Source organism: Macaca nemestrina, chromosome 4 (genome assembly GCF_043159975.1).
Source record: "Macaca nemestrina isolate mMacNem1 chromosome 4, mMacNem.hap1, whole genome shotgun sequence".
In the NCBI taxonomy this organism is placed as follows: Eukaryota; Metazoa; Chordata; class Mammalia; order Primates; family Cercopithecidae; genus Macaca; species Macaca nemestrina.
Window position 1 is genome coordinate 97,351,635 of NC_092128.1, and position 18,918 is coordinate 97,370,552.

Sequence of the window (18,918 nt, forward strand, 5' to 3'; positions counted from 1 at the left end):
GCAGGTGGGCTCCTTTCCAAAGCAGCTCTCTCCACTGCCACCTCTGCTCACCTTGCCTCTCTGACACTGCCTTCTGGCTTTTCCTGTACCTCTCAGGCCATTGCAAGGGCTGAAGCTGCCAGCCTGCCTCCTATAAGTACCTTTTGCTTTCATCTGCCAACATTTTTCTGGAATGTTTCCTCCAATTTATGTAAGAGAAAGTAGGGAAGTACTTAAGCATGTCGTTCACAAATAGATAACAAGAGGAGTCCTATGAGTAGAACTAGAACATTTTCTGACATGGTGTTGTGTCCATAAACTGCTTTTCACTACTAGGAGGAGATGGGTACTAAATAGGAGGTTGGCCTGGTTAATGTTTCCACTGTGCCCTAGACCATACATCCATACTGACAGCATAGAAACTAAATGTCATCAGACCAAACAAATGCAAGCACGAATACAAACACTACTTCTTATCAAAAGGCTATAAAATATAACATTTTGGAGCTAGCTTACTGTCAACAATGCATGTCCCATATTCAGATGTCCTAGTTACTCTGCAGCAGTTGGCCATGCTATTTGTGGCATACTGGGTCATATGGTTACAAATTAAAAACTAAGACAGCTAAAAAGTAACTTATTTCCCTCTGCCAGTAGAGCGCAACAAGACTTTCATTTATTAGCATAGGTTTGAAGCCAAAAAAAGCCACAGTAACTTAATCTTTACATTCTTACAATGAGAAGCAAATGGTCAATGACAGTCACAATTCACCAATCACTGGAAAAAGTCAACCAAACAGATATAAAGGGAGGTACAGCTTGAAACTCCAACCAATATACACCAAAAAGTACCCTTTTATTGCACATTGGTGACCACAGTCTTCACCTACATTTCCTGTGTTTGACTTAATAAAAAGTTTCTCAAAGGCTGCAAAGCTAGTTGCATATGCCCTAGACTAGATAAAATATTCCAGAATTCTTAACTCTCATTTTTCTTTTAATATCATAGTATGCCTCTTTTCTGAAGTGTAGCTTGCCTGTTATTAAATCTCTAAAAATAATTTATTGCTTTAAAAGTAAGTATAAGAATGTGGTTAGCAATTTATTGATGAGTACAGATTGAAAGATAAACTAACAGAGGATAGAAATCCAGAACAGCAAGACAGAATAACATAACCAAAAAGGCATTTGGGACCTCGGAATATACCTATTGCTATATCATCTGGATCCTGCTATTAAAATGATAAAATTTCACAAACATGCTTCTAGGAAAATACTATTAGCTATAATACTATGTTCCTGTTTTATTTAGTGGTAGTAAAAATGAAATGAAAACTAATAAAAATACTTAGCATTATTTTAAACAACCCAATTTCTTAAGGAGATACAGGTTTTCTATCTCAAATATGATTTCCCCCTATCAAATGAATCTGAAACCAATTGTTAATTCATTAACAATGCAACTGTCATTAAAATCACAAATTCTGCTTTCATCAGTCTTTACAAATTTGCTCCATTTTTTAAGAGAAAAAAGAGATTTCCAAATCTCCATTGAACTACTGAAGCTTTTAATTTTAACACATAAAAAAATAGCAGCAACCCTATGTGAATAGAAGTATAAAGCAAAAAGTTACTGGCTTGCCTTTTAAGGCAGGCGGTGTTTAGATTTATTATTAGTGAGGTTCAAAGGTGAAACCTAAGAAAATGCTGGACACTTTGAAGGAGGGGCTATCTCAGCCAGGGGTCACATGATAGCTGCTAATTGGAAAATGTTAAAAAGGGAAGGGGAAAGGGCATAGTTTCTGCCTACTCTTCTTTCTTTATTGCAACATTTGATTTGCTCCGGAAGAAAAATAAAAAATAAAGGCTAAGATTTGTATAACTTTCAAAAGAGGTCTAAAATAAACAAATCACCCCCAGGTTGACTGAGTGCAGCTAACATTCCATCGAGGCTTTCTTGCAAAACAGAAGACAATATATTGAATTTTCAAATAAAACTATATTTCTATAGTGATTTTTAAGTGAAAACAACCTAATCCCCAAGCTAGTTAAATGTTTTTCTGCTATTACATTTACAAAATTAAAACATTTGCCGGGCGCAGAAGCTCATGCCTGTAATCCCAGCACTTTGGGAGGCCAAGGCGGGCAGATCACCTGAGGTCAGGAGTTCCAGACTAGCCTGACCAAAATAGTGAAACCCCATCTCTACTAAAAATGCAAAAATTAGCTGGGTGTGGTCACACACGCCTGTAATCCCAGCTACTTGGGGGGCTGAGGCAGGAGAATCGCTTAAACCTGGGAGGCGAGAGTTACAGCGAGTTGAGATCGTGCCATTGCACTCCAGCCTGGGCGACAGAGTGAGACTCCATCTCAAACAAACAAACAAACAAACAAACAAAATTAAAACACTCTTCATTATATTGCATGGGATTTTATTTCCTGTTTTGTCTAAATGTTAATTTATATTGAAAGTATGCATCTTTTCTTAAACTATTTTGTGTTGCCTTTTTAAAGAATATTTTCAGAATTGACACACTTCTAGAGGATAAATCAAACAGTGATAATTTGGTATTTCAAATTATAAATGAGTCCATTACTAAAAGAAAGCTGCATATCTTTAAAATCTTTTAAATTTTCTTATTTATTATTAATAGACAAGTTATGGCATTAATTTCTTTACAAAGTACACATTTTCTATATCTCTACAAATACTATTTCAGAATCCTTAAAATGTATTCTTCTTTATATATACGATTTCTATATTTAATTCAGAATGATGAACAAAGTTTTTCATGATTAATGCTAATAATTTATTGACATGAAATAGGAAAGTAATAACCCATAGCTGGATTTAAAGTTGAATTTTTGACACCATTTTGATTGTGTACAATAGCTGCAATTACCTGCACCACTCATTCTGAGCCACTAGATGGTGTAAAAAAATAAACTGAAAGGTAAAATTTCATCCCATCATCACAAAATCTAAATATAACTCTGAAAAACTCAAACACATTGCGAGACATCTAAAAACGCTAGTGATTTCTATACTAATTGTACTTAATTTGTAATAATATCAAGCATTCAAAATTGCAGTTATTCACATATTAAATGAATTTATGGTATTAACTTACAGTCTGAGTTTGCCAAAGTTTTGATAAAACTGGAAGGCCAAGTCAATAAAGACTACTAGAAAGTCTCAAGAGATTCCTAGCTGAACCTGTCTGAAGGAAGGTGGGGAAGTAAGTCTTCACAAATATATACTCAATCCAAAGCAACCTGTCTATTTGCAGCCAAGATACCCATCAATAGCTCAGAATATGTCCAAATCTCATCAAGGGAAAGCTAAATGTCCTCTCCTTTTTACCCTCACCAAGATTTACCAGGTTGATTCCACTAGGTCCACAGCTGGGTAACGATGAACACTGAACCTTATTCAGCCAAAGGTAATAATGTGCTGGCTAACACGGTCTTCTTTCTTGGCTCTTTTTTCAAACACCAAAATGAACCCTGGGTAGATTACTCATCTCTAGAAGGCCCTTAATAAATATGATCATGATGGTGAAACTTCAAGCCTTGCAAAACACTGGCAGAGGAAGTACTTTTGATCAGCTCTCTCCCAAATAATAGCATTTAAAAATGTTAGATGGAAGTATGTGCTTTCCATGGGCTGGAACATCTTTAACCTTTGTTCTCCAATCAGGCTTCACAAATAAAATTAGTTTACATAAAATAGGAACTGCCTCCTTCGGAATCCTAAAAGTATGATACATACCTATGATTATACTTTTAATTTCACGTTAACCAAAAATTTTTTCCTGAGGCAACAGTAGAAATAAGATATGCCTATGGTTGCTTGTTTCACAGCCAGTTCTGGAAGCTGGTGCTCTACCTAGGCTTTCAGCAACAAAGACAACCTGATTCAAAAAGAAGGTTTTACAAATAGATCTACATGGGCTCTATAAATTTCATATTTACAAAAGGAGTATAATGGCTATATGCCACTCACTCCTATAATCTGAACTTGCAAGTGAAATCTAATCAACGTTTTAGTTTTATACACAATTGCAGCTAAATTGGTTTTAAAAAGACTGTGGGCTATACAAATTTAGGAATGATTCCAAGAAAGTTTCTTGACAGGAGCTGAAACTAATCAGTTTGACTGCTTTATTAAGTAATTAACTCAAAAAGCTGTCATCTTAACTCAGGACAATTTAATGCTCAATAACAGACTTAATCAAGAGTTGTGACGTAACTATCTATAGCGTCCAAGAACCTAAAACATCTTTCTGGAACAACAGTAACAAAACTCCATGCTAATGAGCAGAAGACTGAGAGAAATAAAGTGACCAGTCTTAGCTTTGGGCACCCTAACTAGCAATTATCACAGTCAGCTTTATTTATTTTATCACAGTTGTCAGAATGGGTCCTGGCACACTGCAGGTGCTTTATGATGGAAGGGAGGAAGGGAGGAAGGGAGGGAGGGAGGGAGGGAGGGAGGAAGGGAGGAAGGAAGGAAGGAAGGAAGGAAGGAAGGAAGGAAGGAAGGAAGGAAGGAAGGAAGGAAGGAAGGAAGGAAAGGGCACAGGAAAGAAAACAAAGGGAAAAGCACTGGTCTGGGAGTCAAGGCACAGCTCAAGTCATGACTCTGGCATTTTCTTGACCCAAGTTCCTTCATCTATAAAACCAAGAATTAGATTATCATCATGGAGACTCATCACTCTAACATTCGATGATTCTCTGTGTTATGATTTTATGCACCAGCCATCTAGTGTTAAAATTCAGTATGTGACCTTCTTTCCAAATTGTCTTCTGCATTTAACAAGTCATACTATCTCTCTGAAAAGTCCAAAATATTTCTCTAATCAAGAAAGAAGCCACATCAACCTTCTAGACTTATGATTTGACATTTTTCTAGTTATATTTCAATTGTTTTGTTTCTAAAGTAGTCTTGTAAGTAGACAGAGGGAAATTTTTAAATTCCCATATTACAATAGGGGAAATTAAAATATGAAAATTAAGGGAGCTCATACACATTACCAGAAGTATAATCACGATAAGAAACTTGACTTTTAGATCTAAGGACAAAAAGATTCTGAATAATCCAGTATTTTAAGAAGCAGATACAAGAATTTATATACACACATACACATACACACACACACACACACACACACATATATATATATAAAAAGATGGGTTTATAGAATTATACTTTGCCATTTTGTTTACAAATATAGTATGCTAAACAACTTAAAAAATTACCTAAGCCTGTCTGAATAGAAAAGCATTGCTTTTAAATTGCCGGAACACCCAATGTATTTACATAAAGATGAAAAACTTGTTCTATAAACATAGTGTTTCCAGTAGTGAATGGCAGACAAACTCAGAATAAGCACACAGAAGAATAAAAAGGAAGAGGAAAGAAAAACATAATAAATAATCTAATACATTACAATGTTAACTTTCACATAAGTATATTGTTTCTGGAGAAGGCAGTAGGTGGATGTCAGCCAAGGGCTGAAGTGATAGGTAAACACACTGTTAAGTTGAATCCTGTTATCTGATTGTGTTTAAAATTTGATTACATTTCACTTGACAAAATAATTAATTATTGTGAACTCCCAATTGTTAACAAGGACCTAGAAGAATTCCAATTGGCATTTTTCCCTAGCGCTATAAATCCAAATGCATTAAAAATCGAGCTTTGTATTCCCTCTTTACAAATGTCATTTTGGGGTATCTTCTTACCTTGCTAAGAATGTAAATCACATCACCACGCTTAAATGACAACTCATCAGAAAAAGCTCCAGTACAATCCCACAATCCCTGGTAAAAATTAGCATAATCAGTGCTCTTATCCCCTAGGAAGAAGAAAGAGAAAGCATGAATTAGGGCCTTCATGTAATAATCCCTCATTTCAAAATAAACCAATAGAAATTAAATGATGCCCTAGATCACCAAAATAGTCTAAAAAAATTCTGTCCTGAGTAAATGAATATTTTATTACATCCACATGAATCCTATACCTCACTATCCTCTTAAGACCACTTGCAAAAAGATCTGATTTTGAATTTTGGCTTTTCTTTTTCTGCCTTTCATCTAAAATCTGTAATTGCTATATGCTGTCATCAAACCAGCACCTAAAAGTTGCTTCCCACTTATTTTAAAAAAGAAACCTAAGCCCACTTGCAACATGTTTTGAAGATGTGTCTGCCACACTTCACAATGAGCAATATCCATGAGATGTGACAGGCTTTGTGAAATAACCATCTCACAGAATTTGAGACACTTCATGAAAATAATAATAGTAAAGGAGCTAATGTACAAATATAAAACCAAAACTAAGGAACCAAAAAAAAAAAAAAAAAAAAAACAACTAAACCCTAGAGCTGGTTAATGAAAGACAACTATGTGGAAACGGTATAAAGAGTAATTGCAGCAATTTTCCTCAGGGACATTCGTACCCAAAGCCAAAGTTATCTTTGACATTTTTTAGCAACTTTGAAATTGCCAGTGTTGAAGCTGCATTTTTCAACAGATTTTTGTCAGCCCCAGTTTACGACATTAGGCTCTGAATAAACATGCAACATACACTGGAGTATCAGCTCATCCTTCTAACAGCATAAGCACAATGGATGTGATGTGCTCAAACTGCCATACAGACCATTAACTGATTGATTATTTAGCACTTTCCACTCTGTAATACCACAATAAATGGGTAATAAATGCTTTGTCACTTATGCAGTGCGGATCTCCTGAAATACAGAACACAGTTAAACACACTAGACGCTTTTGTTACACTAAGAACTGTTTCCTGTTTTTAATTTCATGATAATTGAGTTTTGATGAGTTAACACAAAAAGAATGCAAGTAATATCAATAAGATGTCCATGTGTTCACTAGCCAGGCAGAATATATACGTGCTAACAACTTCCATTCCTGGAATGTCATCTTTGAATTCTGAGGGGATAACTGTGGAGACACATGCTGGACCAGAGTTGTCATCTCAGTACTGTTACATGGCTCTCAAACAGCAGGCTTTTTCGTGATTCCAACACAACTAGTCACATTAGCATGTCATTAGGGTGTTCATCTTATTATACATTATTGTGATTTATACAAAGTATTAAGTTTACTAGAAAACTTTAAAATTCTCTTTAATATATGAAATATTTTAAGGCCAAAAAAAGGAGAATCTGCATAATATGGAGTCTGAATATTTAGGAAATAGAATGTTACTTTTCGCTTATAAGAAAATAAAGATGGACTAGAAAATATACAACCTGGCAAAATCCCTCTATTAAATTTTGTCTCTTGTTTTCTAAGAATTAAAAAAGAGAATGAGGGACAATGGGAGTGGGGAGAGGAGGAAGAGAAAGGAGGAGGCAGTGGGAGAGACAGATACCTTATTGACTTCTCCACACTAGCATTTGAGCACTCATCACATACCAGCAGGGATGTATACAAGCTTGGGAATCCAACCAAGAACTAACAATGCTTGTGGCCACTCTTCATTACATTTTTTTCCCCAAAGCATGTATTAAGTAAATTCTAAAAATGGACACTAGAGGGCACTCCAGCTGGCCAGATCATTTCAAATATTGTCAATTTTTTTAAAAGAAAAAAAAATCACTTAATAATAAAGTGACTGATTTCCTTTAAAAACCACTTATTTAGACAAATAGAGATTTAGAAGTTGAAACATTCTAGTCAGATTAAATCAACTGGTAAATGGGTCAAATGTTGTGCCCCTTGCAGTCCGTCAGTGTCAGTTTAAAAGTCAGGGAATTAGAGCAAAGAGAGGATGACATCATTTCACATGCAAGGCCTTCCCCCACAGTAACTGGCCAGGAGGTAAAAGGATCTAAATGGCTGGTTTCTTTAGTCTGTCCTCCCCATGCTGCTCAGCCTTAGGCTTGCTCCAAAAAAGTGGAAGAAACAAAACTTGGGCTAAAAACTAGAGTAGAGGTTTTGGCTTAGCTATGTTGTCCCATTGGGTTCCCCAGCTGTCCAGGCTGCTTTTCTGTTTTTCAGATTCACTTACAATAGTTTTTCATTCAACAGATTTTCAAAGGGGAGGGGAGAGAAAGAAGGAAAAGTATATGGTGATTTCTAACACATAATCCTTATCACTTTGGGGTCTCTCTTCCCCTCGATACGCTTGCTGAAACTCCCATTAACACTAATGGGAGTTACAGGAGCACATGAGGGGAAGAGAGACCCCCACCGTGTGCAAGATGCATCTCTCCCTAGATGTGCATCATGAGCATTTCATTAAATCTCACTGCTGTAAAGAGGCAACAGAGCTAGCGATTTGGCAATGCTGGAAAAAAGATGCATTTTCAACTGTGCTTTCTATAATCTTGATGATGATGTTACCCAAAGACCAACCTCATTTTTGTGTCCCATATGAGAGATCTGTTAAAGAATAATTTGTTTATGTCACACAGCTATATACATGTATGATTTACTAGTCTATCTATTTCAGCATGCAATACTAGTTATAAAGCAGAAAAATCATAAGTAGGGGGGAAAAAAACCCTGGCAGTATATGTTTATTAGCCTTAGTCTCCCTCAGGGAAGTAATGTTTGAATTCTTGATATGAAATCTGGACACAAAAAATCAGAAACGGTCCTGTTCCTTAGAGAGCAGCAATCTCCTCTAGCTTACTTTTTAAAATTTAAAGTGTAGCTAAACATACACAAAAAATTAAGCACAGACAGCCTCAAAAGCACAGTAGGTTTGCAAAAGGTAGCACTGTTCACCTCTAAACACTGAAAAATAATCCAGTTGAGATATGTATTTTTAAAGATGGGATGAGGCAAATGTCATAAACATGTATTTTAAAGCACAAATTTATGTCTGGTGGTCTTTACTACGTGGATTAATTTTCCTATTCTATCCACATCGTGATTTGTATTTTCAAAATTACAAAAAAACTCCCACATTATGTTTCTTGTCCTGAGAAGCATGAATGATTAAAAAAAGAAGGAAAAAAATTAATTAGCCAGCCTGTGAAAGATTAAAACAATGTTCTTACTCCTGCTTTTAAAAACATACAAGAAGAGACCATTGGGCAAAGCTAACAGAATTGTTATGAAACACGTAGACAGAGGAGATACTTTGCAAAGATGAAAAACATGATGGCCACGGGTGAAACGTATGAGAATAAGACAGTGGAGAATCTCTCCTTTGGTGTGACAAGGTTTAAAAACTATTTTAGAAAGGTAAATATATTCTATAGTGTTCAACAAAATCAAATGGAATCTTTATTTTATATATATACTCACCCACATACTGCAAGATATATAAGTTTGAACATGAAGGAACTTGTAAGAAACACAAGATTAATTTTGTTTTTGCTTACATACTTTACATTAGAAAAGTCTGTGGCGGGGGGTTTAGTAAAATCAGTCAATGTGAAAAATATATAACATTCTTGAGTAAGGTTAGAAGTTCATGTCATGTGATGCTCAGCAAGATAGTAATACCCTTGTCAACTCACTGCCCTGCGTGGCAAACAAACTTCTAGTGTTACATCTTTGACAGCCTAGGGAAGAGCAAAGGTCACTTCTATGCAAAAGCATTAAAACTGTTGCTTGAAAAGAATTTCATGTCACTAAAGATAAGAATTATTGTAGTGTTTTATAGCTATTGCATGAAAGGCTAGATCTATTTACTGCATTCCTTTGAGGAAAACTGATTTTTTTTCCTACCCTCAAAGGCAAAAGTTTGGGAGATGTTTACTTTAAAAGGGCTTTTGAAAAATACAATTGCTTTAAGTCAAAATATTTGTATCTATGGAAGGACCATCTGTATGTATCCACTTTCTATACCAACACTGAAATTTTTTAAAAAAGAAAACTACATGTTTTTGGCAGAAGTTTCATGATACATAACCCAAAACATATATACTTAAATTACTATTGAACACAGTCCTCAAGATTTCACTAAGCCTCAGTGTTTTATAGCTGCATTTTATAGGACTAGAGTGCTAACATGTAATGATTTTGTTCTCACTTCCTTTCTGAAAAAACACTAACCAAAACCTTTTGTAGCAACCTACTTCTGCTTTCCTGTCCAGGTCTAGAATCAGGCCTCTGTTTCCTTTCCACATGTCACAGTAGGAAGGACTCTGGAAAGCTACTTCCTGAACACACACTTCTTGTCCACCCGGCCTTGACAGCTTGAAAGAGTGATGTATGGACATATCAGAGAGGGGAAGGTGACCCTAACTCTAGCTTTTTGCAAGACACAGAGATGATATGGCAGACCTTGCCCCAGCTGACATGTGGCTATGAAGAGGTGTAAAGTCCTGATAAGAAGGCAGTCTTTCTCTTCTTTCCGTGTAAAATAATTGCTGGTTTATCAAAACTAACCTCATGCTTGCACTACAGATATGGTTTATCTCCTGCTATTTGGAAATAACAACAAGCAAGAAAAGTTGTCCATATCATGTGATTTTGCACAGAGTGTATGCAATTATTTTTCCAGTCTCATTCATAATTAGTACTTGGGGATATATGTGCCAAGTGGAAATGGATAAGGGAAACATCCTTCCTAGCCTTTTAGGCCACCAGTGTCCTTTTCCAATTTTTAAGCTGCTGTCACTGGACTCTGGCATTTCTTACCCAATTCATTTGCTTTCTGTGTTAATCATATGCAATGAAGATATGCATGGCCAACATTTAAACAGGCTGCAGATCAATTAGCGGTCTTAAGTTTATCTGATTTTTATCAAAGAAGACAGAGCTGTGGGTCGATTGTCAGAGCCTGTGTCAAGTTGACCTTTTCAGAGATGTCTACATTGCCAGTCCCCTGGGCAACTTGTTGTCCCCTGTTAGTCTCTGAATGGCAGAAGTCTGTTCTGCTCAAGCACAAAGTATACACAGATGTCTATATTACATTCTTATAGGTTTGACAGCAACTGCATGTTGTATCTATAAACTGTCCTTTAGCAGTGACACTTCCTCAATGATGATAAGCTAATTTATGCAACTAAATCTCCTTTGTGCAGAAATGAAAGCTAATTGAGTCATTACAAAGTAATTCAGGAAGGAATACCTTGTATAAATTGGCTTACTTTATAAATCCTTCTCAAGTGGTTTTCATGCATCCTAAATGGGACTAAGCAGCTTACCAGCCATAAGATATCCAGGCCAAACAAGCCAACTTTGGGGAGCTGTGTAAACATCTTTAGAACAGTAAGAACATGGATAAAATGAAAGTGAACAAAAGCAAAATAAGGTTTGCCAAGAAGCTACACAATTCATTACCTGAGGTGTGATGAACACTATCCTGACTCATCTTCCTTTGTTCTTCCACTTTCACTGGAGCACTGTCCTCTTCTTCTTCTGTAAATAAACATTATCAATGGCACACTGAAGGGTTTTCTCAGGGATAACAATACAGTACTCACTCCATTTTAAAAGCCAAACTAAAAGTTTATAACACATAAACATTATTTTTCAAAGAATAAAACAATTCAAGATTCACATTCCTTTTTCAACAATCTAACACTGAATAAATAAAATACTAGCTACTGCCAAATAGCAACCTTTCCAACTGGCTTGGCAAAATTTAAGATACGTACTAATGCACTGCATATTTTGTTTTAAATACTTTTAGAACCTCATCTGGAACAATCTTAATTTCAGGAAAGCCCTTAAATCCACCAAAGTAACACTCAGCATTATACTGATACACCACATTATACTGTGTGGCAGAAGTATCATATATAAAATCATGGTCCCTAAAACATCATATAGCAAGGAGAAAATGTGTTAACCTATAAATGTGTAAACCTAAAAATGCAGTTAACCTATAAATCATTTATTGAGTATCATATAATTTCATGTTTTCTCACTTACTCTTCACAGGAAGATACTATAAGGATCCTCATCCTTCGAGGTAATTCCCCCAAAATTATACTGAGGACCTATTATGTGTCATAGACAATGGTGGATGTTAAAATCTCATAGACAAATAATTTTTAATCCTCATTCTACAGACAAGTATATTTTTAGAGACTCAAAAAGGTGAAGTAACTTCCAAAGTGTGTCATTCAAACTTAAGTTTGTGATTATAAAGTCAGTGTTCTTTATCCTACATATAATCAGTGCTTTATTTACATTTGTTCCACATTCACCTATACCATTCCTTCCCCAAATTATGCAAAGAAATAAGATAAAATTAAACGAGAAGAGTTTTAAATAGACTTAATAAACTAATTATTTTACACCAAGAAAAATATTTATTATATAATTTTTCCTCACCTAAGGATTTACATACAAACCTAGAAATACTTAAGGCAGGACATAAAAACAAATGGCATACCAAAGAAAAACTGGATTCAAAGAGAATCAGTTCCAAGAAAACTCCTAAAACTTTAAAGAAAACTATGCAAAATATATAAATGTAGCCATTGTAACTATTCAATCAATCAATCGATCAATCAATCAATCTTCATTGGATATTAACTAAGTGTAAGACAGAGGGGATCCACCAAGGAGGTAAAAGTAACAGGAAGCCTCTGCTCACAGGAAGCTGACAGCACAGATGGGACAGAAGACAAGCTCTAAAGGAAAACAGGCTGAAGGGGCCTAAATCTGACAAGTGAGGCACAAAGTACTGAAGAAATGCAGCAGAGAAACCACCCAACTAGGGAGTACCACGGAAGGGATGGAGAGAGTTTAAATAAGGAGAGAGGGTAAGAAGGGTATTTCCAGAGGGATAGGTATGATCTTTAAAAGAAAAAGGCACATTCACATTCATTTTGACTAAAGAATCTGGTACACATAGGGGAAGAGCCAGGTAGGAGTTACGCTCATAGTTTGGACCAGCTGTTGAGGGGCCATGAACATCTTGTTATGGACTGTAGGCTTTTATTTGGTGGGCAATAAGAGTCTTAGAAGGTTTTTTGAGCAGAGAAAGGGCAGGACTGAAGCTATGCTTCAGAAATGGACATCTGATCCCATTGTCTCAGATAGCCTAAAGAAGGGGTAAGGAGAGAGACCACCGTGGACAAAGGGGAAGGAAGTCCTGAACTGAAGGGGCAAAGGAAATGGAAAGGAGATGGTTATGAGAGGTAAAAGAACTAGAATGGATAAGTTTTGTGCCTGAATGTGGAGGCATGAAGGGAAAAAAAAGAGCAACCAAGGATGGCTAAGGTTTTGAGCTTAGTTAACTGAGAAATGGGCACATTATTACTAAAAGGAGGACAGCCAAGATAATCTATCTTACTGGGGAACACAAGGAGTTGAGGAATTTAATGTATTGGTGGGGTAACCCAGAGAACATGTCTGGGCAACTGCAAAGTATGGTAGAGTAGTCAGGACTATAGGTAGAAATTTAGGAGTCTCCTGAAAATTTTAAATGGGGATGAATCAAAATCAGCATTTCAATCAAGCTTGAGGGTAGCTGTACTTACACCACAAACAGAACTGTTCTGAATTTCTGTAACTCAATTCAAATAAAATAGTGACAGCTCCAATATAAGGGACACCTGAAAATATCTGGCATTTTATTCATATTGTTAAACCTAACACTGACAATTTAATATGGTTCAGTCAAATAAATAGAAGACCTAATAAAAGTATACTACTTTTTAAAAAAGTATCCTATCTCCTTTCTTTTTAACAATAGTTATCTCACTTATGCCAAACTTCAAAGGCTAGTTTTACTAAATGGGTTAATAGGGTGTTTCCATATAAGGTTTTAAAGGTAGAAGGGACGTTTACAGTCATTATTCCAACCTACTCATTTTACTGACAGATAATTTTGTAAAAGGTGAAGGAGAAAGCTTTCCTTACTTTTCACACTTTATTTCCATAGCACCCACTCCCCTTTTAATTCAGTCACAAATTCAATAGTAAGAAGTAAATTAAAAAATGGATAAAGACATTTGTCCTCAGTCAAAAGCTATAACTGCATCAATACAATAGGTACTATTCGTGACTTTTAAGGAGACCGTGGGGGCCGGGCACCGTCACTCATGCCTGTAATCCCAGCACTTCGGAGGCCCAGGTGGGTGGATCACCTGAGGTCAGGAGATTGAGACAAGCCTGGCCAACATGGCGAAACCACGTCTCTACTAAAAACACAAAAATTAGCCTGGCATGGTGGCGGGCACTTGTAATCCCAGCTACTCAGGAGGCTGAGGCAAGAGAATTGCTTGAACCCGGGAGGCGAAGGTTGCAATGAGCCGAGATCGCGCCACTGCACTCCAGCCTGTGCCACAAGAGCGAAGCTCCATCTCAAAAAAAAAAAAAAAAAGAGACAGTGGGATTTAGATTTCACCACCCAAATCAGCATCAACATATAAAAATTCATTACAATACTTAATGAAAAAACTCTGCTCTTTGACAAAGTTAACAATGAATTTAGAAGTATTTGTTACTATGAATTTTTTATTAAAATTTAAGTGCCAGTAACATGTACTCTGGATTGTATACTGGTGACAGAGAGCTTTGTCCTTAGAAATATGTATTCTTAAATTATCAGAATAATGATATTAAAAGTATTTACTTAAGAATTAATGTTTACTATAATATATCCAAATTGAAATCCATGTGAGATGCCATTTAATAAGCAGATTTTAGAGGATGAGATGCTCATTAAGGACACTTCCTTTTTCCTTTTTAAACCTGGTAGTGATATTTTTAAACCAAAGCCTTATGCATTTCATATATCAATTTTTCTTAACAATATTTAAACAACTCATTTTATCTTGGCTAACAATACAAACAGCTTCCATATAAAAGATAACAAAATCAAATATGGTGTATGTTTTTGAATTTTAGGCAGGGGAAAAAACCTCAGACTGAACCTTGAATAGAACTTGGCACAAAGGAGATGTTCGAGAAATATAGAGTGAACAAATGGATTGAAAAAATCATAAAAATAAATCTTAACATATTCATTTATTAATAGAATAAAGCTCTTAAAAATATGTAAGAATGAGGGACCAAAATTCTACGCAATAATCACCTTCATATTAGAAATGTATACATTCACATGTTTTTTTATTTAGGTTTGTTATTAAATATGTATTATTTTGGTGTTGAGGCACAATGTCATTGTACAACACTAATTAATACCTCAAATAGTCAGTGTTTGTGAGTTAATATATTCCATTCAACATTTTAATAACAGTAAACAAAAACAGCTCAGCTATGCAGTAAAATCCATCAAACCACACAGATGGTTATAAGGTTTTCATTATGTGGTTTCCATAGCAATCATATTGCAAATCTGGAAGCTTCTTGCAAATAAGCAGCTTGTATTTACATGCCTCTCAGCTGCAGCACAAAACTCTTCAACATGTGAAATTATTATTCCAATCACACATTGTTAGAAGAATCATCAGGAGATTTTTTTTTTTTTTTTAACAGGATGAAAATAACAGTAAAATGAGCTAAGTGCAGAAGAAAATTCAAACATAGTCACACGTTTACTAAACTGATCAGTGAGAACAGTAGAAATGTTCTGGTAGTCATCAAAAGGTTTTAACCTGTCAAAAATATGAAACTTCCAGGAGCAATCAGATCCTGCAGAATTAAAAAAAACCATAAACTGCACCCACCCCACTTTTTAATAGATATTCGGCCTTCTCTCTGAGTTGAGCAAAGAGAGGAAGAATGGCAAATAGTTTGAGTCTTCCCAAATCTTTTTAGCATTTGAGAAAAAGCTTACTGTGGGAAAAGTCATGGCCCTTTTTTCCCCCTTTTAACCTATTTAATTTACAAAATTGATCCAGCTCCGTAACAGATGGATTATTACCCCAATAAGGATTGCAAATCTGTCTAGCTATGAAGTTTTTACAAAATGGGCATTTATGGCTTACTAATGTTCTTATCTTCAGGATAAATAACCAAAAAGAAGAGTTACAAGCAAATGGCACCATTTAGCTGACATTGCTTGAAAAAGGGTTGAAGACAATTTGTTAGCACCAACTCAAGGCATATGATGTTCACATCAAGGCTGAGGACTGATTTTATCATCTCTTCCAGAGAGAAGAGGAAGACAATATAAAAAAATCTTTGACTTACAAAATGATCACCTTTCTCACTAAGCACCCTCAGAAAACAGCTTTACTAAATTATAATGTATTTTAAAACATGAAACAGAATCAAAAGTTAAGCTCTGAAATAAAGTTTGGTTTTAGATCTCTACCTGTCCAGGCATTATTTATGTATTACATATTTTTCTCAGGAAATGTGAATATTTATTGCTTAAATGTTCACATTACATGCATTTATATCCATTATGTAACTAAATCCTCCAACAATTCTATGAGGTAATAATAAGTACTTTTATCATAACCATTTTATGAATACGAAAAGTGAATTTATGGAGCCTGAATAACTTGTCAAGGTTCACACATCCAGTTATTGCATAAGCTGGGATTTTAACTTTAGGCATATGCCTTAACTCTAAGCCACAGTGTCTCTTCCTAAATTTTCATTAAAATCTTCAATTTACAGGTGGATTGCTTTCTAAAATTTTACTTAAAATATTGTCTGTTTGTGGACTTTGAAAACATTTTCACATAGATGAGCAGGTTCTATACTTTCACAGCATTGTATCTGAAGTACATCTTAAGCAAACTTTTTAGTGCTGATTTAGAAAAATTGCAACCAGGGGTGCCCAAAATATATGGTCTTCTGTCTCTCCTCCCAGTTCCCCTTCCTCACTTCTAGCTTTTAACACACTTCTCTGTTCCTAAAGTTACACACTATTTGGGCATTGCACACAAGATGCCCCTGAGTGGGAGATGGAAGAGGTGACGTGGAGGAACAGAGGACGCCACTGGCTAGTCCTAGTGGTAAAATGTAAAAGACAGAAGAAGTGCTGGGAGGATTTACACAAACAGCACCCCACCCGCTCTTCTCTCCCATGACCTGTGGCAAGCCACAAAGGCTGGAAGAAGGGTTGGAAAAGTTAGATTCGAATCTAAGGAGTATGGGCAAAAGGTTCAAATTTATGCCAGCAAGGGAAAGTGAGCTCCCCAGGGGTCTATAAATCCAGAACTATTGGTAATATGAAGGATTTTTATATTATTATATTTTATTATACTTCTAAAGGACTGTTCTGTCTATTCAATAGACTATTATTTGACAGCAATAAAATACATATTTTTAAAAAGATATAAACATGTGCCTTTTAGCATTATACAAACTTCAAAATGAATGGAAGGATAAAGATGACTGAAATAGCATGGTTAGAGTCATGTTTACTCTTATGGAAATTTGGCAAAGTAGGGCCTATTGTTACAGCTCTGTTACTCACATAAACTGGACACTGCCTCTAATTCTTAGTGTTATCTCTGTACTTCAAAGTAGGAAGAGTAAGTCTATCCCATAGCACTTTGAAGAAGGACTGGGGGAAGACAACGAGATAACCAGACTTCTCAGGGGAAAAAATGAAGAATTAGTATGCTGTATCAAGTTTATTACCTTAGGAACTAGGAGTTTTGCAACAATTTATTAATTAAGCAACCAGGAAGGTTAATGTGATATAAAATAAGCAACAGTTGTTCAACCACAAAATCTAATTTTCACCTTTGACATTCTATTATTATAAGGTTTAACATGAAAAGGTTATCACTACACTTCAAAAGTAAAAGGAAATACCATTGTAGTAAATTTCTGTACTATGACATTAAAATTAATAATTTAAACACAAATCTGCTTTAGGAGGGCCAAGGCAGGAGGATCACTTAACAGTTTGAGTTTATAGTGAGCAAAGATCAAGCCATTCCATTCTGGCCTGGGTGACAGAGCAAGAGCCTGTCTCTAAGAAAAACAAAAACAAAAACAAAACCCATACACACACAAATCGGAAAATGTGAAAATAATAATTTTTCACATAGATATATTTGTTAACATCATGATTGGGATGTTGAGGAAAAAACTTGAACTCAAGCAAAGATCTCATTTGACAGAGTCAGGACAAAAAATCTTAGAAGGGAAAGAAACCTTAGATAGAATCTCGTTCTGTTTCCTCTTTTCATAGAAGACGAGGTAAACTGTGGGTGCTGAATGACTGGACCAAGGGCACACAGCTTGCACACTGTACCCTTCTGCCTGAAACTGGCTCCTGTGCACTGCAGATATTTCTGAAAATGTTATCTGTTGCTTGAGAAGTACTCCTTTATTTCAGGAGCAGTCTTGTATACACTTGATCATCTACCGGCAATTAGGCAATTATGGCAAACAGGAACGTATAGAGATTAAAAACAAAGTTTTCATAGGTCAGATTTGGTTGGTCAGAAGCGACTGTGAGTTAGAAAATGATCCCACTCCTAAAAAGTACTAGGTATTAGGAAGTTATGAAATGGAGCTCCTTCTTGTCCCACTGAATTATTCACTGTATAACAAAAATTCTCCTTTACAGCCCACATTCTTAGCTTTTTATTAAAGTTTATAACAAATTATGTAATTCTAAAATTCTTTCAGTCCAGGAAAGTCTAAGTTCATTTATTTTTCACTTATAGTAACCTCTATCTGGCTCTGGATTTCTGATACAATTACAGCTCATTGTTTTCATTTAAAATAACCCTTTTTCTTATTATTCTTGTTACAAAAGCAATACCTACTCATTGCTGAAAGTCAGAAAATAGAGATAAGCAAAATCAATCCATCAATCAATCATCTATGATCCAAGCATAACCACTATTAACACCTTCTTCTAGGCTACCTTTATTCAGCTACTGCTTTTTCTTAATTCTTATTTTACATAAAATACCCCAAATGCATATGTATTCACTGTCCCCTTACATTTCTTATCCCAAATGTATATATGTATTTCATTGTAAACTGTTTTGAATCCTTTTTCAGAAAGTAAAATACTTCATCTGAATTTAAATTTTTTTGGCTTGCTTTAAATTTTATTAGATTAAAAAAATAGTATCTAGTGATAAATAGGTTGATGTTATG

At 35.5% G+C, this 18,918-nt stretch overlaps 1 protein-coding gene across 4 annotated transcripts in view; it reads right to left on the minus strand.

Moving 5' to 3' along the window:
* The window catches only part of LOC105475739 (src kinase associated phosphoprotein 2), a 213,625-nt gene that overhangs the window by 12,040 nt on the left and 182,667 nt on the right, over nt 1-18,918 (minus strand). For all 4 annotated transcript variants that reach the window (XM_011731226.3, XM_071094946.1, XM_011731225.3 and 1 more), the window contains 2 exons: nt 11,257-11,334; nt 5,728-5,840 (listed from right to left, as the gene is read on the minus strand). In XM_011731226.3, coding sequence (XP_011729528.2) covers nt 5,728-5,840; nt 11,257-11,334 — 191 coding nt within the window. The remainder of the gene's footprint in view (nt 1-5,727; nt 5,841-11,256; nt 11,335-18,918) is intronic.